This window comes from Rissa tridactyla, chromosome 3 (genome assembly GCF_028500815.1).
Source record: "Rissa tridactyla isolate bRisTri1 chromosome 3, bRisTri1.patW.cur.20221130, whole genome shotgun sequence".
Classification (NCBI taxonomy): domain Eukaryota; kingdom Metazoa; phylum Chordata; class Aves; order Charadriiformes; family Laridae; genus Rissa; species Rissa tridactyla.
The window spans coordinates 54,683,086-54,699,058 of NC_071468.1; the positions used below are offsets into that span (position 1 = coordinate 54,683,086).

The 15,973-nt window shown below is 35.3% G+C and overlaps 1 protein-coding gene across 1 annotated transcript in view; it reads left to right on the plus strand.

The window, feature by feature from the left end:
- Nucleotides 1–15,973, plus strand: part of ADGB (androglobin) — a 117,316-nt gene that overhangs the window by 61,914 nt on the left and 39,429 nt on the right. Inside the window, exons 15-21 of the mRNA XM_054197305.1 lie at nucleotides 555–723; nucleotides 2,668–2,731; nucleotides 4,878–4,980; nucleotides 6,018–6,159; nucleotides 8,275–8,389; nucleotides 9,786–9,953; nucleotides 11,997–12,135. Coding sequence (XP_054053280.1) covers nucleotides 555–723; nucleotides 2,668–2,731; nucleotides 4,878–4,980; nucleotides 6,018–6,159; nucleotides 8,275–8,389; nucleotides 9,786–9,953; nucleotides 11,997–12,135 — 900 coding nt within the window. The remainder of the gene's footprint in view (nucleotides 1–554; nucleotides 724–2,667; nucleotides 2,732–4,877; nucleotides 4,981–6,017; nucleotides 6,160–8,274; nucleotides 8,390–9,785; nucleotides 9,954–11,996; nucleotides 12,136–15,973) is intronic.

Sequence of the window (15,973 nt, forward strand, 5' to 3'; positions counted from 1 at the left end):
AATTCATGTAATGTAGTTCAAGTCTATTTCTGTTTACAAGTAGTTAGACTGATTTGTATGAGTAGCATCACAGGGGGTGCTATATAAGTACCAGAGGCAAGGATAGGTCTTTGTGTCCTCAACAATTCTGTGGGGTTTTTTGTTTTCTGTGGTTTGTAAAAATTTTATGATACTGCCCCGTCAGCTTTTCACTGAATAGGAGCTTTGGACAAGGGTTTACATTTTTCTTTATATAGATGACTTTAGGTTTGCAGAATTCGTATGTATGTTCAACTGACATGCTCAAATGAAAAGTTCTAGTGCACAATTCAGTATGTGATAGTATATTGAGGCAGAATACTGAAGCAGTTGCAGATGTAAACAACAAATACCTATACAGAGTTTCAGACACCTTTTGAGCTTTTTAGGTTAGTGGGTTAGTTTTTATTTTTAACTTCTGAGGTGTATGGAAAATATCCTGGTGATTTTAGGATAATTTTTCAATATAACAACAATACTACTTAAATGCGCATATTGTCACTGTATTGTCTCTGTGTGTTGTCTTATCTCTGCAGAAGAATTACATGAGAATATTGGTTTTGATGCAAAACAAATGTCAGAAACAGCTGATAATGGTATGAACAACCAGACAGGGGATAAATCAAAGGAAGAAATCAAGTCAGAAAGGACTTCTGTTTCCAGGGAAACCTGGATTAACTTTGAAGACTTCTGTGTTTGTTTCCAGTAAGGAACAGAGGGTTTGGGGTTTCTTTCATAAAATATACAGTATAGCAATGGTAAAATGTGAAACGTGACTATATAGCAACTGTATCTTCTCAACAGACCTTCTTTGTATAACTATCCTGCCTTTCAGGGTAGTCCCAAGGCTACTCTTTGGACCAGACTTACTGTCCCTGTAGGCAGTGTATCTGTAGGTGCAGCCCCACACTGTGTCCTGGGTATGTCCTCCAGAGTACAGCAAAGAACACGACTGTCAGCTTCATGAAGTGTATGTCTGAACTGTGGGTGGAAGATGGTAGGTCATGGGGCCTGCAGCCATTATGGTGCTCACATACCCAACCCATCAGCTGCTGAACAGATACAGTCTGCATTTGAACAACACAATTCTAAAGCAAAAAAAAGTTGTTGAAATCTTCTGTTGCCATCAGCATAGCTCAGCTTGGTAAGCTAGGTACTTTCTTTCCCTCATTTTTCAATATAATTCCAAGGCATTTATACCTCTGCAAACACAAAAAAGAAGCTAGTGTAATTGTAGCGTACTATTTTTAGCTTCTGTCTTCCAGATTTAAGAAGCCTGGTACCATATAGATCCTTTAGAGAATCTGACATTGCTGAGGGGAGTAATTTTATCAGAGAAAATTCACCCAGGTTTTTTTCATTTGAATTTGTAACTGAGATTTATTTGTGAAACTTTTATTTTCATAAATGAGTATTTTCTTGAGCAGATATTAAACTCCGCTCTTTCTCTGAGGGAGAATGTGTAATTTTTATACCAGCAGGACTACAGGAACATTAGTTCATAGATCACTTTAGACCTTGTTAAGGTTCGCCTGACTAATTTTGGGGAGCCCCAGGTCCAGGAACGTAGGGCCTTCACCTTCAGAAAAAGACATCACAAACAGAGTAATTTCCTTTCCTTTCAAAGTCTTGCTCACAGTGTCATACAGAGAGAATGTAAAATATGAACTTTTTAACTCGTTAGCCAAACATTAAAGTACGGTTGACCTTTTGTAGACCACTGTAATATTAAATAATGTATAGAGCATTTGTCAGTTTCTTATTCCTGTTCCTCAACTGGTGAGAGTTTACTTATTTTCACAGTGAACTGATAAAGTAGCTGTTAACAAAGTATCTTGACTGACCTTTGAAGAATTTATCACTCAGAAGAAATTAGGCGCCTAAGATTTTCAGTTTACCAGTCAGTTCTATTGAAAGCATTTCCTTGTCTGTCATGCCTATATCTCAGATACAGTGAAAAAAAACTGAATGTTCAGAGTTCATATCAACTTTGAGAAATGAGAAAAATTTTAGTCATTATAGGAATTGATATGCCAGCAATGGATCAGGATCCCTGTGAAGTTTCTGAGTAATCAAAACATTTATTTTACATAAAACATTGGACTTCACAGCTGATTCCATCCTCAATTAAAGCTGAATTCATTTATGTTGCATTTGGTTAAATCAAGATCAGAAAAAATTGTTGTCAGGAACTAAGTAGCTTTCTGAAGGTGTGCAAACACCACAGAATTGAAAAAAAACATACTAATAAGCTATACAAAATAGTTTTTCCTTCCAGTGATACTTTATAGATGACTTTATTAATGATGATTTTCAGGTAGGCATGGAAGTTTTAGAGTAATATTACCTGGTTACCATTTATAGATTCAAATTGGACAACCTAGTGGCCTGATTTCCGATGGAAAATTGTAGAAGTGCAGCAAAGATACAAATTAATGTCATCTGCTTTCTCTGAAGATGAATTGTATTCACCTTTCATGAAACTAAAAATGTTGAACCATTTTTAAGAAATAGCTGGGAGTCTGATTTATGAAAGTAAAATTAGTACCTTATGCTATGAAATAGACATTTACCGAAAATATATCATTTATACTAGATTATTTTCCTACTATTTCGTAAAAATGTATTTTTATTTTATTTTATTCCTAGGAACTTGTATGTTTTCCACAAGCCACATACATATGCTTATAACTATCAGAAGACGGATTTTAAGGTATATGACTGTATTGAGTTTTTATGTGCTTTCTTAATCTTTGTTAAAGTCTTACACAATTTGATAATACATATATCCTAAGTGATATTGGTAGATCACATAGGACTGCTACTACTGAAAAAATAACAATGCATTAAGATTGCTATAGTCAATACAAAGATAATGTTTGCTAGCAAATATCGGGAAGTATTTCACTGTGTTTAAGACAAGAAAAAAAAATGCTATTGCAAAATAATAAAAAAATTGAGTATGTAAATCATGGAAGTTGAGAGTGTATGTTACAGTGAATCAGATCTCCATCCTTTCTTTATATCGATTTAAATCTATCTTATAACAATTTAGAGACTAAACTAAATTTAATGACAATTCAGCTGCAGAATCTGCCCTTCAGTTCTGCTGCATCTTCACCTGTCACCTGAAACCCAAATCAGGAGTGTGTATAGTGTATCCCTCCATTTTCTCCTTACATGTTATGTCCCTTAGCAACTTGCAAGATTCTGTTCCAAGGATTAGAAATACCCCTTAGTTACACTGAAATTACAGTGTTTCTTTAAACCTACCATTAGTTCGTATTATCAGAAGGTTATTCAACATGCTTGAATATCCCGTTCCAGCTCTACTTTTATACTGTAAGTGAAATGTAATTGTAGAGTACTGAAATGTAAACTCCAGGCGTGAACTTTGTGTAAAATCCTGTTCTGAGAAGGTTAATCACATGGGTTATGCTTCATAATTGTAGTATACCTGCAGTTCCACACTCTCTCTATTTATAATCACATCACAAGAAATTTTCCCAATCACGGCACAGTATACTTTCACAAGCTATAATCAGCATCAAGACTATGTAAGCCTGAATGCTATTGTGCCGAAAAACTAACCCTTTGCTGTAAAATCATTCTAATTTTTTTTACATTGATACAGATGAGGTGTTTACACTATCAGGTAAATTCTGTATCAGACTTATAGAAGAACACTTTTATATTATGCTATGAAGATAATAATAGTGGTCTTCCAGGATCAAATACAAAAAATGTATTGAAGGAAGGCACGTTTTAAAACAGTTCTGAAGCCAAGACACTCATTCACCTTCAGATTTTGAAGAATTTCTAGGAACAGTAGAATCATTGTAGGCCACACCTGGAACACTGTGTTCAGTTTTGGTCCCCACTATACAGAAACGAGGGTCCAGAGAAAGGACACAAAGATGATCAGAGGACTGGGAAGCCTGCCATATGGGGAAAGGCTGAGAGAATTGGGTTTGTTCAGCCTTGAGACAAGAAGGCGGAGGGGAGACATTACCACCATGTTGTAGTATTTAAAAGGTGGCTACAAATAAAATGGAGACTCCGTTTTTACAAGGAATCACATGGAAAAGACAAGGGTAATGGGTACAAGTTACTGCAGGGGAGATACCGACTGGACGCAAGAGGAAAAACTTTCACAATGAGAACCATCAGCTGTTGGAATAATCTCCCCAGGGAACTGGTGGATTCCCCAACATTGGACGCCTTTAAGGTTCAGTTGGACAGGGTGCTGGGTCATCTTGTCTAGATCGTTCTTTTGCCAAGAAAGGTTGGACCAGATGATCCTGAGGTCCCTTCCAACCTGGTATTCTATGATTCTATAGTTTCTACTACTGCCATAGGAATTATAAAGTCGAGAGTGAAAAATGCTGCCCCCATATATTTTTGTAGAAAAAAACATAATGAGGCAGAATCAGTCATGCGTTATAAATTAAAAGAGTGCTTATTTCTTTCTAGTTTACTGCAATTAATTAGAATCAGAAAGTTGCAGCACAAACCAAAATTTTTGGTCTCCCATTGAATGTTGTTTGGCAAGTAGAACGACTAAATTGAGGTACATATGAAGACTATCATACAAAAGTAGATATATTCTCCTTCAAGAAACTTTTCTGTTTCCTTTTATCTCTTAACTAAGCATTATGGTTTATACATGCAGCGTGAGACTGTGGGCTTAAATGCCATTTCTGAAATTTGGAAGAAGTAGTGACAGTTAATTACTTACTTTCCATACCATATCTGGTATGGTCACAATATCTGAAATCTTAGTCATACTATGTATAAGTCCAGGCAGGCAGCATTCAATGAAAATGAAAGATGAACAAATGTCCATTTTTTCCATGCAGTTTACTGATGACCAAGTCTTCTATTATTTACTTGTGGACAGTCTGATGCCCATTGAAATCCTGGTTAGCTTTTCTGCATTGGTACGTTGGGATGATACCGGAGGTAAGGCCAACATAGAAAAGTGCATGTTAATGTTGTGTTTTCCCATTCTTGAATATGTCTGTGCTGTTGTGTTTGTCTGTGGTGTATTTTGATAGAGTTTGAGAGTCTAGAATTAAATAGTCACATTGATTCTAGGAAATACACTAATATTGAAGCAATACTTTCTTGTTCTTTCATATCGATGATGGATATTTTCTTGAAAGGATCCCTCCCTTTCCTATTTATTATGATTTGATGCAAGCTTGTCATCAATATATTTCTGGTGTGGATTTCCTTGTGTTTCTTAGAGTTTCTTTTTCTACAAATTCCATTCTTGCAATCCACTTTACTTTATGCCTTAGCTGATCAAAATGCTGTAAAATCGGCACTATGACCAAAGTTTATTTTTGAAGTGATTTTTAAACTGGTGCACAGTAAGCTCTTAATTCTATTTACAGCTGGCTTATTTTAAGATCCAACAGCTTGGATGATTTAAATAAAAATCACTTGCATTTTATGAAAATCATAGAATGGCATTCAGAAAAGCTAACGCATATTATGACGGTAGGCTTAAGTTAATCAGACGTTTAAACATTGGTTATGGGCATACTTTTAGTGCATACAGGGTAGATAGAACCAAAAGAAAGCTCAAAAAGACCAAACTAATCATCCTGTTAAAATAATTAAACTATAATGTAAATATAAGCATTGTATGACTGTTTGCTTCCTTTGCATGTAGACAGAATTGATTTTTATGGAGTTTAAGAGCAGCCTTAAGTGACTTGGAAGATGTCTGATTTACACATCCTCCTCTAACACATTCTTTTAACAATTATTTTGTAGTAAATATACAAATAAGCCATATTCTGTACCACCTATGCATTTTAAATGGCTATCTCTTTTCTCTGAGTTATCAAAGCTTATATGAAGACTTCAGTGACTATGAAGTAGCTACAGATTCTGCATAAGTGTATTTGTCTTAATTTAACTGTTATTCACTGCCACAATTGCGTGGGGTTGTTTTTTTCTTTTTTTTTTATTTTTCTTTCTTAATCTAGGTACTAAACAAGAACGTTCTAGTATTTCAAAGGGTGTGCTGATGGTTGAACATTTCTCTTGGAAAAGTGTGATTCCTGGAGAACTTGTGTTAAAGATGCATACATCCGCAACCAAAGCTACCGTGTTAAGTCTTCCTGTTGGGTATGTATGAGGCTTCATTTCTGTCCTAACACTTTAGTCTTTAAGGCTTGAGGTGATCCTTTACTTTACACAGTAACTAAGAATTTATTTCCTAAAACATAAGTTTTTTGAATATCAAACTGGTTGATAGCTAGGATTTGGTAAGACTGCAATATTGCTATGAATTTAAAATAATGACCAAAACCTTTATAAAGATTTTGAATCCTTTACTCTTATTTTAGAGCATTTAGCAAGAAAAATTGCACTGACCTGCTAAAAAATAAACTGGAATAGAAATTCCTACTTAAAAATGTTTCTAACTAGAATGATTTTGAGACATTTCCTGGAGTACCAACAAAAAATATAGAACTGGGATTTTTAGTGGACCTGTAAAAACATGATTATACCATAGGAGGTTTCATAGCTTTTCTTGAAAGAGGATTTATGAAACATGACAGGAGAAATTCTGAGGTTATCCATGAAGCCTTGCGTATCTTACTTCACATTCACAATGCTTAATATGATAGATACATACGCAGTGTAGAGCACTGACTGATTGTTTAAAGAAAGAAAGAAATAAAAGGGAAGAGCCTTTGATATGTGTTAGTTTCTGAATATGCTTCCAGTGAAACAAGGAAGATGACATCTTCATATCTTGCCATAAGCATAAAGTTGCTGACTAATTCATTGAGGCCTTCTACTTTTCCAAAAATAGAGAATCACCAGTTTAATCTCAGAGATGAGACAAAATGTATTTTTAAAAAATCAAGTAAGGTTCCAAATAAATAGGCATATAAAGAAAATACCACAATAGTAGTACATTGATATTAAATCAGAGATCTTTAATTGCGCTCTCTATTTGTTTTGATTCAGACCAAAAATGGAAAAGTTATTATAGTGTTTATAGGTTAGTTCTGCCACCACGTGTATTTTCTTAGCGTAGTTTCAAAAAGTTGCATATCTCTGTCCTGTAGGGAAGCCAAAAAGGTATATCTTTTTGCACCTGCAAATTTCAAAGTTACCAGAGGTACAGGCAGCTCAAACTAATAAGCTTTTCTCAGCTTTGAATCTCTCTACTCCAGACAGTGCCAGCAGGCTTTCAGGGAGATTTACTTTATAGCAAGTATGGGAGACAAATGGGCTTATTGACTGCTTCCCCATTTCATTCCAAATGAGAAATGACTTGCTAAGCCAGGAAGGCACTTTCTTCCCTCTGTCTGTTGGTGGCCAGGGGGCATTTCAAATTTCACTCCCAAGAAGATGCAATTAAAAAAGTACAAGTGTGTGTACGGGTAACTCTCTTACTCTCACTGCTGGATCTCTGGTTAACACTTAGAAGCTGTAGCCTGGGTGAACTTCAGCTAAATGCCATTCTGACAATGATATAAGACCATGAAGCTTTAGCATTTGGTGTCAGCAAGCTCCTCAAGTATTTCAATGGGACTGCAGGACATTGTTGACTGGAGAGAAGAGCACGAATGCCCTGTGTTGTATAACTATCGTTAGGAATGGTTTCTTCTATGATTGTAGTCTGTTACAGGATACGATCAGGCAAACAAGAACAAGCTGAGTGTATCCCAGTAAGACATACTGAGTTCCTGTTATTTGCCACCTTAGGAGGTTACAGTTGTGAGGGGTTTGGCCCGCAGTTGCTCCATAAAATGGTCTCTCCATAGTGTTCATCTAGCCTGACATGATTGTGCATTAATTTTTCCTGGTTTTGTCAATGCAAACAAGGAAATTGTGATCTAAATAATGCACAGCCATAACACTTGACTTTTTCTCTAAGCTTTCTAGAGCAGATATGTTTTTAAACTCAGCTAATTATAAACCTGCCTAAAAAACTACAGTGTTGTATCCATCTGAAATAGTTAAACTACCTATTTTTCTAAAGAAAATAAAAATAAAATCTAAACAAATAAAATAAAAAGAAAATAATAGTGAGTTCTCTGATTTCACCTACTGCCTATGCTTGGAGGTTCTTGAGAAGCAAGGAATTAGAAATGCAGGATTTGAAGAGCCAGGACATCTAGAGAAGGATTTCATTTTTAGCACATGTATGGAAGGAAAAGCTTAAGAATTATTGGAATTTAATCCAAAAAGCAGCTTTTTAATTTTTTTTTTTCTTTAATGTAGGCGACACTTATTGCTCTTCACAGTAAGTTCTCCCATAGGGCACCATATTCATCTGTGTAGCGTGGTGCCATGTGTCTTTGGAGAAGAGGATACTGTGATGCCAGGTCTTGAAAAGGTATGCATAACCAGAACTAGTCAGGCATTGTGGTAATGGTGTTTCTGACTATTATTTGGTTTTAAAGGGAAGTGCTGTTGGATCTTCATTTAGAGTTACTATATTTAATGGTATAGTATTAATTTCAATATGAAATAGATAAGTCCATAAAAGAAATGTGTTTTACAGCACAGCAGGCACTGAGATGGTTATTGCAACAATTGTCTAGTATAAATACGTAAGTAAGCACTGGGTACTATTGTGCTTTATGTAGAACAGCATAAAATGGAATGTTAAAATACTCCTGTTGAAATACATATGTCAGAGGTCATATATAAGCTCTCTTTTTGGGGCATGTGGTAAAAGTGATGAAATACATGTACGGATATTAATTAATATTAAAAAAAACCCGCCTAGTAAAATAAACGGTCACATCAGTAAAGTTTGTTTTTTCCCATGAGATCACATATTAATCACTGGGTCCCAGAGCAGCTTTTATATCTAAAATGAGCAACTGATTCAAACAACTTTTCATAGTTGAGATAACAGGCCCAGGGGAATAATTACTACAGCTTTTGTTCTTCGTTGCCTACGATCCAGACAGATATCACTGTCATCCATATTTTCAAGATTTCTTTGGCAAACAGTAGGCCTAAATATTTGTCATGGACACTGAGGGGAGGGAGTATAGCTTCTAGGGCACAGTTGTGTAAAAATGTTTTGAAAGGTGAGTGTAACAGCAACAGGGTCCTAATAATTAAAGCAGCTGTGCGGATTTTTTGCGTTTATTGTAGCAAAGTTTAAATATAAGAAGTTGGGCTGTTAAAAATGTCTTGTCTTCAGGTTGTGGATGAAAAGCTATTCCTCATCAAGAAAATAAAGCAGGATTATATCCTGGGGTGGTCTTTGCACTTCTTTTTGAAGACGGCAATTTCTCTGCAGAGTGTGATTTGCAGGAAAGTGTCCACATTCTTGCACAGAAATCCTAATGAAGATTAATGATGCTTTAGGTAGCATGTATTTGGATGTCGTTTTCAGCAGATATAAATACTCATCTGTCCTTTTATAATAGAAGAGATGCTGAGCATTTCATCTAACTGTAGTAGAAAGTCTCTATATGCACCTGATTAAATGTCTTAGGACTAATAATACAGGAAAAATAAAATCTTTAACAGATATATGTTATGGTGCCTGTTTAGTGTTGTAAGATAGCTAAAATCAGTGAAAAATTTATATGCTTTTGAATACTAGAGACCTAATTGATTTTACAGTTTATAAAATTGTTGCTTGACTTAAGAAGAGTTTTGTACTTCATCACAGAAAAAATGCTTGTATGCTGTCACAGCCTAGAAAGAAAACAAAAGAAAATCTTAAAGCAGTCTTTCTACCGATGGTTGTTTTTCTTCTCTTTTTCCAGGAGAGCTACCGGTTTATAGAACAGGCTACAGCTATCCTGAAAGCTGTTGGAAATGTGATAGATAATTTCAGCAATAAGCCTGAACTTTCCAAAGCCTTGAAGGAGTTGGAACTAACTCATTGTCCTCCTGGCCTCCGTGGTACTGGAATGGCTGAAGAGCACTTCAAGGTGAACAAACAATTTTAATAAACATGTATCTAAAGGCTCCAGAAGCTGGATAACAGCTTAATATTGTCATTATCCTCTTCAAATCAATGGCTACGCTTTTAAAAAGGACATCCTGAGGGCTCTAAATGTGGCATTCATTATTAAGTGTAAGCCCAAATGACATAGCTTGCAACTGTGTACAGTAATTATCTTCTTTTAATATGAAAAAAAATTTAATATGCGCAGAGTAGCACATTCTAAATTTGAGTCTAAATTTGTCAGTTTAGTTTAGCATACTTTGAGGCAGAAAGCATCAGCTTTTTTAATTTTATGATTTAATTTTGGATTTAAAAGACACTACCTGAAATGCAGAAAAGCTAGAATGGTTCCTTTCTGTGCCTAATGCTGATGGCACAGGAAAACATTATTACAGGTTATATTACTGGAGACAGTAATGAGGTTTTTTTCACTCACAGTATTTCTGAGTTGTTCTTTTTTTGTTTTTTTGAAACTGCAGCATTCTTATTCAACTTTTCTGCTCTGTGTGTGTGATAAATTAAAAGGTCTTTAGATACATGATGAAAGTGTTAATGCTTTTCTCTAGATCTCTATATAAAAAGATTGGAACAAAAAAGTTATGTAAAAGATATGCTAATTTTTATGGGTATGCAAATGTTGGTAATACTGCTATAGCTTGATTTTTTTACAGTCAGTACTTTATATATTCCAGATTCACTTACTTTCATCAAAGTATTAGAAAGCTCATGCAGCTTAGACTGTGTGTTTTTTAGAAGACTGAATAGAAGAATAGATTAATATTTTTATAATCACTGATATTAAAAAATAGAACACCTAAGCCAATGCTTTTATACATGAGCTTGACACCAGGCTCAAATTCAGCAAAAAAACAGAATTAAAAAAGAACGATTCCAGGTGCACCACTCCTGAAAAAGGTAATTTTCATGCCAAATCCAACAGAAAAAAAAATCGGTTTTACCTCTCTGGAATGGAAAATACAAATTTTAAATCTATATGCTTATATGAATTATGTTTAAAACTTAGGGACCTTAAGAAAAATCCAGTAGGCATGAACGTACATATCTCTTCCTCTCTAAGAAGACCAATGTATAGTTTTAAAGGAATAAAAAACCACAAATGAGATAAATGAGAGGTACCTAGCTGACAGTGATTCAAGAACAAAAATATGGAAATTATCTGTGTTTAATACAAACAGTGAAAAATTATTCTGAACATAAGAATGTAGTAAAGTAGATTCTTTCTTCACCAGTCTTAAATATTTAAAAATAGATGAAGTGTTATTAATATTAAAATACATAACTTAGGATAAAATGTTTCTAGAAAGCAGAAAAATCTGAAAATAAAGACAATGAAAGAGAAAAATTAGGTCTTTTCCAATGAGTTATTAGTATGTTCTTCAATTCAAATTATGAAACAAGATCTGAAAAGTACACTCTAAAATTTCCATCCATTGGAAGAAGGAAAAAGTGACTGGATTTCTACTCTTTAAAGAGCATCAATATGTCAAGAATAAAAATAGAGCCGTCAGTTTAGTCATATCAGTAGGACACCAAATCTTCCCCTCTTGTCCGTCAATATATTTCTACTTTTCCTTGTTGTGCCACCTCGTAATTCAGTAAGCATGCCTGTTCGGTTGTTGGTCTCTGAAAACTCTGATTAGAATGCCAGTTGTCATGATGGTGATTATAATGTGTTATTCTGTCCTCTGGTATGAGACCGCCAACTCACATCACATAAACCACTAAGATATTTTCAGGTGATAAAAACTTATGCTGTAGAATCAGTCCTATATTTAATAAGCCAGGCATGAAACTGTTTTCCTCTTGATTGTTGGCTTGAAGCATTGTAGGCCTACAGTTTGGATTAATTTTCAGGTACTGTATTTGCTAGAGGAAGTAAAAGACCTCATTTTTACATTAAGAAAGAAAAGAGCTAAACAGTTTTTGAAGCAATACTGAGAAGCAATATAAATCAGCTTTTAAAAATTAGTCATTCTTTGAATGTGTTTCCTCTTTTTGATTTTAGGTTTTCAATAGTGCATTTTGGTATTTGATCAAATGTGTATTAGGCAAGAATGCTCCCGACAGCTGTAAATTTGCCTTCAGGTCCTTCACTTTGGATTTTAAAGACACTGATGTTTCTGATGATGACACTGTGTATTCAGGTACCGTATTGGTATTGCTAATCACTTCAAATACATCTGCCATTCTTATTTTCAAGGAAGCCAACTCTTCACCAATCTTTTGTTTTCTTCCCTAAGTAAGCATGGCTCATTTCTTATGAGACACCTAAGCCTTCTACTGTTGACAGCACATCTGAGACTCGTCCCAGAACAGAAATGATCCTTTTTTTCTTATTCCAGAAAGTCTGTCCATGTTGTGTTGATTTATAAAATTGCTCTTTGTCTCCCTTGACTTGCATTTGTCAGCATTGACAAGCATTAACAAGCACTTACAGATGCTTTTTTTTACCTGATGTACTGTAAATCATGGCTCTTGTTCAAGTTACCAGCTGAAATTACCTTAAATGCATATTGTTCATGAAATGAGAGTGAAGGAAGACTCAAGTTAGTACCTTCAGCTGTTTCTTGGTGATGGGTTGAGGGTTTTTGTTTGTTTGTTTGTTTGGGGGGTATTTTGTTTTTTGTTTGTGTGCTTCTTTTTCAAGCCTATTGTTTGGCAAATGATTGTGTTGGCTGGCTAGTTAGCTGGCTAGTCACACACGTGTAGTGGGGAACTAGCTACAGGACCATCCACCTCCTCTCCAGCCTGTGATTAGGGAATGCTGTATACCCAAAGGTACTGTGAGAAGAGCTATTGGAAGGCAAATGGATTTATCACAAGCAGGGATAATTCTCTTCCAGCAGGTTCTTTGCCTCATTTTGCGTGCAGGCTGGAGACATAAGCAGTTAGAATTGAGTTTGCCTGGCAACCAAATATATGTCTCTTTTCCATTTTAAGAGACTTATTTTGCAGTCTATGTAACTTTTTAATCCATTCATATTAATATTTAATTTATTAATAGAAGCTTTATGTATGTGGTTTCATATTATGACAGAAAAAGTATTTATCTGAAAAAATGGCAGGAAGGTTTATCATCACCATTGGAAGGCCATTCAGGGTGACATAGCTTTTCCTTCTGCTATTATGAACTTACAGTATAAAGTTTTTCTTCTTGGTCAACAAAATGATATTAACTTCCTTTCATTAGTCAGTTTATTTTGGAAAAGTGGTATTAAAACACTTCATTAAAATTTACACAAATACCCATACTGACAAAATGACGTTAATACTCTATTTCGTTAAGAAAGCACATATACACCACAACAATACCTCCCGTTTTTCAAGATTACTGTGCTACTGCTTTCTGTATTCCCCCCAAAATGCTTTCTGTATTCCCCCCAAAATGTGTTCTGTATTCCCCCCAAAAAGCTTAAATACTTGTCAGCAATAGAAGAGAAGATATTTTTTAATTAGATTTGAATAATTAGCACAGTTGACAGGTTGTGGCAAAAACTTCATATATATTACTGAATTATGAGATACACTGTGGCAGAATATTTTTTAGGATTTGTGGAGTGAATCACAAAAGTGGAATAAATGTATGGAGGAGGAAAGTTCTGTTTCAGTTTGATTTCCTCCAGTTTCCAGTATATCTTTTTAATTTAGTTGCTTTTCCAGACTTAAATTACAAAATATTCCTATTGGACTGGAAAATGAATTGTTTCCCTTTGGCTTTCTTGACCTTGGATATACATTTTGCCCTGCTTCATGAAGGTTGCCTTGGAATAAATGCATGCTTTTGTTCAGGTTCCATCCCAGAACTCTAAAGAGATGGAGAGAACTGCATTCAGAAAAGCATAAATCAAGTGAAGTGTCAAGAAAAAAATAGGTAGATAGCAGGAAGAAACAGGTGAGAAATACATTTTAGGAAGGCCTAGAAGGACTGGCATCATCTGATTTGCCTGGCCCACATTAGCACTGCTGCGTTGGCAGGTTAGTTGCTCAGTGCCTCTGCAGTACATGCAAAATAGAACTTTTTCAAAAAAAAAGCATTATGTTAATTGTCTACAGTAGATGCATCCACATTGTTATGAGAAAACTGCAATTGCTTTTATGGTGAACAAAGTCTTGCTAAGCTGCTTTGAGATCTTCAGTTTTATCATTAGCAGTATATCTTCTAATTAATAAGTAAAGCATGGCAGAAATTTTTGATGTATCAGTTTCCAATCTTAATATCAAATTTGAAGCATCCACTAGTTAATATTGGTTGATTAAAGTATTTCACAGTAACATACTTCTCTGTTCGTAAGACAAAATACTAAGAAGCATTAAATCAAAAAAACCTTTGAAGATCAGAATATTTAATTTTGACTTAATTATTTTGACTTGCATGTTACAATTCAAAATTATATGTTTTTATAACATTGTATTTAAAAAGTTTTATAACATTGTATTTAAAAAGTTAGAACAAAAAAGAAATTAAATCTTTAGGAATATATAATTTAACAAAACATTCAGCATTTCCAGTTTTCAGCCTGTTCTGGGGTAACTTTTGATAGTTTCTATGAATACAATTCATTTCTGTGTGTGACACTGCATCTGAATTACTGTATTTATATATTCAGAAAAAATTTGACATTTAACTCAGCGACTGTGTATGTATATATTCTTTAGCTTCACAAATGAAATGTATTATTTCTAGTGACAGAGGTATTTATTTCTAGTTATAGAGTCCACTTGATATCCCCAGTGGATAAATTTTTCACTTCATTCATAGGACAACACCGAGCCAACACTCCCTGTGCATTCCCCTATCAGCACTCCACCGCTCTGTTCTGAGGGGGTAATGGGGAGAATGAGGTCTTGGTTCAGTGATAGGCGAGCTGGAATTTGAACTCTTCAGCCTGGTCTCATATGAAGGCCATGCAGATGAGAAACGTCTATTGGGCTAGATCTGAACTGGGTACAGATGAACAGTTCTGTAATCGATAGCAGTATCTGAAAACATAAGTGCTGTTACAAATGCTTATGGCACTATGATTTTCGCCTTTTGGAAAACGCAAGCCCTTTCAGCTTGTCTGCCTTTGAATAAACTCTACAGTAGAAGAGCAAGACTTGGCTGCAATTGCTGACCACAGCTATAAATACCTACTGTCCCTCCCAAGTGAAGCTGAAGCTGAGGTTCCACAGCGACTTAAACTAGTGTAACTGCAGGCTGTTGCAGTCCTATCCCCACATGCTCCTGCAGCTCCAGCACAGAGCAAAGCTTGTCCTGGGCTGATATAGCCTGATAAGTTGGCAAACATAACCCAGTAATAATAAAAAAAAATAGAATAATGATATCTAAGTCAATTTGAGTCACTTCTAGACCCTGCTTATAGGCAATTCACAGTTTTCTGGATGTTATGACTCTTGTTGCTGGTAATACAAATCCTGAAATGCAACGTAAGACATTGGTTAAATGCAGATCATGTTCTGATCTTTTTAGACCTTAAATCGCAGCTTCACTGAATGCTACTACTAAAGTCCTGTCCTTCCCCCCTTCCCGTCCCAGAATATGTACTCCCACCATAAGCAGTTACACAGGTGCCAGGAAATCAGATCAGCTTACTGATTTCACAGGAAGCTACGCCAGTGGAAAAAATAAAGATTGTTCATTCAGCAAGCTTAATCTGAGTCACCATCCCACTATGTAATCTCTTTATACAGCATTCATTTTTCTGCACCTATTACGATGTTCTCATATAACTTAAGAGAGCCTATTGGCAGTGACATACAACCTGACCCTACTAAACTTCTTGCTTACCTGCCTGAAACCAAGTGCAGGTGGCACCATCTTGCACCAGTTGTGCGCTTTCTTGGGGAAGTTACCCATTACTTGGTTATTGATTAAGAAGCAATGAGAACAAGACATGCTTAGATTAACCGGGAGTAATATTAGGTGTAGTCACACTTTTATGTATTATTAATTCAGGTTCGTTGTTAGGGTCTCCTTACTTG